At 52.6% G+C, this 4,225-nt stretch overlaps 1 protein-coding gene across 1 annotated transcript; it reads right to left on the bottom strand.

Moving 5' to 3' along the window:
• Positions 1-323: 323 nt before the first annotated feature.
• On the bottom strand, positions 324-4,009 carry Lrrc43 (leucine rich repeat containing 43). Its single transcript, XM_059249505.1, has 2 exons — positions 3,880-4,009; positions 324-586 (listed from the first exon to the last, which is right to left on the bottom strand). The coding sequence occupies exons 1-2, from the start codon at positions 3,994-3,996 to the stop codon at positions 443-445; spliced, it is 261 nt and encodes an 86-aa protein (XP_059105488.1). The 5' UTR covers positions 3,997-4,009; the 3' UTR covers positions 324-442.
• Positions 4,010-4,225: the final 216 nt, after the last annotated feature.

Here is a 4,225-nt window from a genome sequence, read left to right as displayed (position 1 = left end):
TTGATGTTAGCCAGCCCTCTCCAGGTCCTCTCTTCACACTCTAAAAAGAAACACTGTGGTCCCTTGAAAGGTCCCTAGGAAAACTGGGGGAGGACCCACTGTAGAGTCTGCAAGGAGTTAGCCAGAGAGGATCCAGGATTGAGCTCCTCCGGAGTTAGAAACGGAGAGACAACAGACCCCGGGATTAGAGGGACAGAGTTACACAACCAAGGTCACCGAGGGCCCTCCTGTTGCCCAAGGAGAGTTCTAATGGACAGGGTCCCCCAGGACAGCTCCCGAGGCTGCCCTCTCCCTCCCTTCCAGAGCTCAGCCCGGCACTTACCCCCTTGTCCACCACCCGCAGGGACCGGAAATAGGAGTAAGAAGAAAGTGTCTTTGATCATCAGTGGATGCTGGATGGCCAGTTCTCTCAGGAAACGGTCCTCAGCACTGGAGTCCTTCATCAAAACCCAGGGAGAGGTGGGTGGCTGCGGACCAAGCCCAGCAGGGTCTCCACAGTCTCCTCCTGGGCGCTCACTGTCTCTTCCTCCTTGGGGACCAACTCCCTCCAGGTTCGCCATCTTTGAGGAAGAAAGCGTGACTTATTCTGCAGAGGTAGAGAAGGAAAAGCCTTTTCACATTGACTTATTGGGTTGTGCCTGGGTGTGTGCTCATGTGTCCACCACAGCAAGTGTGCGTGGAGTCTCTGTATTAGTCAGGGTTCTCTAGAGGAACAAAGCGTATAGAATATGAAACCACACATGCACACGGGATTAAAGGGGACTTATTAGAGTGGCTTACAGACTGTGGTCCAGCTAGTCCAACAATGGCTGTCTACCGCGGAAGGTCCAAGAATCCAGTAATGGTTCAGGCTACAAGGCTGGATGTCTCAGCTCATCTTCAGTGTATGCCAGTGAAGAGAGCTAGAGCAAGCGGGCAAAGAGGGCCAGCTTCCTTCTTCACGTCCTTTATACAGGTTGTCAGCAGAAGGTGTGGCCCACATTAAAAGTGGGTCTTCCCACCTCAAAAGATCCAAATGAAGCCGGGCGATGGTGGCGCACGCCTTTAATCCCAGCACTCGGGAGGCAGAGGCAGGCAGATCTCTGAGTTCCCAGCCTGGTCTACAGAGTGAGTTCCAGGAAAGGCGCAAAGCTACACAGAGAAACCATGTCTCGAAAACAAAACAAAACAAACAAACAAACCAAAAAAGATCCAGATGAAAAGTGGGTCTTCTTGCCAGGCAGTGGTGACACACACCTTTAAAAAACCCAGCACTCAGGAAGCAGACTCAGGCAGATCTCTATGAGTTCGAGGCCAGTCTGATCTTCAGAGAGAGTTCTAGGACAGCCAGAGCTACACAGAAAAACCCTGTCTCAAAAAACTGAAAAACAAAAAAAAACAAAGTGGTCTTCTCACTTCAGATGACTTATTTAAGGAAAAAAAATCCCTTACAGATGTACTCAGATACTTGGATTTTAGTTAATTCTGGATGCAATCAAGAATAGCCTTCCTGGGCTCAGAGAATGATCTTCAGGAATTGCTTATCTCTTATCACTTGGTTCCCAGGGATCAAATGCAGCTCATCATGGTTGACAGGAAGAACCTTACACACTGAACTGTCACATTGGTCCTGCCTGTCCGAGACAGGGTCTTATGTAGATCAGGCTGGCTTTGAACTCACTGCATAGCCGACAGACGGTTACCTCGAACCCCTCGATCCTCCTGCTTCTACCTCCCAAGCTGAGGGACTATAGACATGCACCCCCCACACGAGGTGCGATGAGATATGGGAGCTCAAACCCAGGGCTTTGTGAATGCTAGAAAAGACTCTACCGACCAAGCTGTATGCCTGGCACATAATAATTATTTGTGGGGGCAGAGTTTTTCAGTGTAGCCCAGGCTGGCCTTGAACTCTCAATTCTCCTGTCTCGGCCTCCCGAGTACTGAAATTACTGATGTACACCACCACACCTAACAAGACACAGAATAGTTCAAAGACCAAGTTCCTGTTTTCACATCACTCTGGAGTTGGGAACTTTGAACGTGCAAAACAGAACATAGATTTGGGGCCTGAAGAAGTGGCTCAGTCAGTAGTTAAGAACACTTGCCGCTCTTCCAGAAGACCCAAGTTCAGTTCCCGGCACCCATGTTAGGCAGCTCAAAAGCGCCTATAATTCCAGCTTTGGGAGATCGAATGCACTCTTCCAGCCTGAGAGCATCTGTCCTGACAGGCACATACCCACACAGAGATATACGATTAAGAATAATGTAGCCGGGCGGTGGTGGCGCACGCCTTTAATCCCAGCACTCGGGAGGCAGAGCCAGGCGGATCTCTGTGAGTTCGAGGCCAGCCTGAGCTACCAAGTGAGTTCCAGGAAAGGCGCAAAGCTACACAGAGAAACCCTGTCTCGAAAAACCAAAAAAAAAAAAAAAAAAAAAAAAGAATAATGTAATGAGGGGCTGGGGATTTAGCTCAGTGGTAGAGCGCTTGCCTAGCAAGCGCAAGGCCCTGGGTTCGGTCCTCAGCTCTGACAAAAAAAAAAAAAGACTAATGTAATGAATCAATGCAATAAAAGGAGATTCCATGTTCGACAGGGCACTTCATGCATGTGTACAGGAGGCTGGGTGGGCAATCTGGGAAACTGAACATTCACAGAGGGAAGGCTTTCTGAAGAGGCGGCAAGGTGAAAGGTGAAACTTGAGTAAAAGATAAGTCTGCTCCTCAGAATCCACTCCCTCCAGGCGACGGTTGAAATCCGGCTCTTCAGATTTTATGGGCTCGTTTTCTTTGGTGCTGGGGGGTGGGACTAAAGTCCTCACCCTGGACAAACATTTACCGAAAACCCTCTGCCACTTAGCCTCATCTCTCCCTAGATGTTCCAAAGCTTAGAACAGTGCCTAGTACAGGGGAGGCATTCAGCCTGCGTCCGTTGACCAAACAAATGGAGTTTGTCCCTGATGGCTGTCTGTTTGCCTCTACAGAGGGAAGGCCAGCTTGGCTGTTTTACTTGGGTACATAGGGGAGGTCCAGCTGACAGCCAAGACCCCATCTGGCTGATTCCGACCTCTTAAGACACATCTGACGGACCTCTAAATCTAACCGTGCTCCTCATCACCACCCCGGGCACCCAGCTGATGACACCGGCCGCGGTCTCTCTGCATGCTGAGCAGGATGAATGCACAAGCCAAGGCAATAGCGAAAGGACCTTCCTGCCCTGTCGGACCAGATTTTTCCCTCCAGTTGTGCTGACTGTGCCCTTGGCTGGATTTCCCTCAGTTTCTCCTCAGCCTGGAAGCGGGGCCGAGGTCATGGAGCACTTAGGCTTTCCAGCTAGAGGAGGGAGGGGGACAGGGATGGAGGGCCAGAAGACCCTTCCCACAGGAGTCCTCAGAAAGGGGAAAGCTAGCCCTGTAGCCCCAGAGCACAGGGGAACCATTCCCTTTACATCTTCTCATGAGGGGCTGCAGAGCACACTGTTCAAGACCAAAGCTCTTCCTTCACTCAGGGATCTCTTCACTCTGGCATCTGGAGGCTGGCCAGCCGGGTGCTCTAGGCTAGCACGAGGCCAAAGGTCAGCTTGATGTGCTGGGTCCGTCCATTCCAGGTCGGTGCCCCCATAGCAAGATGAGCGCTTGGCCCCTGAACCCCTTCAGTGTTCCAGTCCCCACGGTTCACCCCAACTCCCAAATCAGCCAATGCCCAAACGACCACATCCAAACCTCTCCCCAGACCTCAAACTCGTAGCTGAGCATCTCCTGACCCCTAGGGCAGCCCAGGTCCCAGGTGGGTACCACCTACTCCCGTCTACTCCCTGTGGCTACTCCGGCTCAGTCCCAGGTCCACCTCTGCTGGACCCTTGCCTCCCCTCTCCCTCCCACCCCCGCGTGGGGAGCACGCACCCAGCTCCCGGTGCCACACGGGAATTCACGCAGACACAGCTTCCGAAGGTGCTCGTGCACAGCGGTGCTCAAGGTCCCGGTCTTTCTGTCGCTCGCGCTGGAGTCTCTGGTCTCCATGCTGCCAGAGGCAGGCTCGTTGCTAGGCAACCGCCAGACGCGTTACCCTGGATGCAAAGAGCAGGTGGAAGCCAACTTGTCCCAGTTATCAAAGCCCCCAGCTAAGCTCCTCCTACCAGGCCAGCTGTGAGCACCCTACAACCGCAGGTGGTGGGCGCCGCTTAGGGGATTCTTTCTCTCCTCCCAAAGATCGACTGTGGAAAGTGCCCACTGCTGTCCCCACCCGGCA

Source organism: Peromyscus eremicus, chromosome 23 (assembly GCF_949786415.1).
Source record: "Peromyscus eremicus chromosome 23, PerEre_H2_v1, whole genome shotgun sequence".
NCBI lineage: Eukaryota > Metazoa > Chordata > Mammalia > Rodentia > Cricetidae > Peromyscus > Peromyscus eremicus.
This window is presented reverse-complemented; position numbering and strand designations above follow the sequence as displayed.

Bases quoted from the DNA above. Each gene is read 5' to 3' on its own strand.
- Lrrc43 (XM_059249505.1), bottom strand. From the start codon at position 3,996: ATGGAGACCAGAGACTCCAGCGCGAGCGACAGAAAGACCGGGACCTTG. The intron at 587-3,879 runs GTGCGTGCTCCC...CTACCTCTGCAG, and splicing joins CGTGTGGCACCGGGAGCTGG to AATAAGTCACGCTTTCTTCC.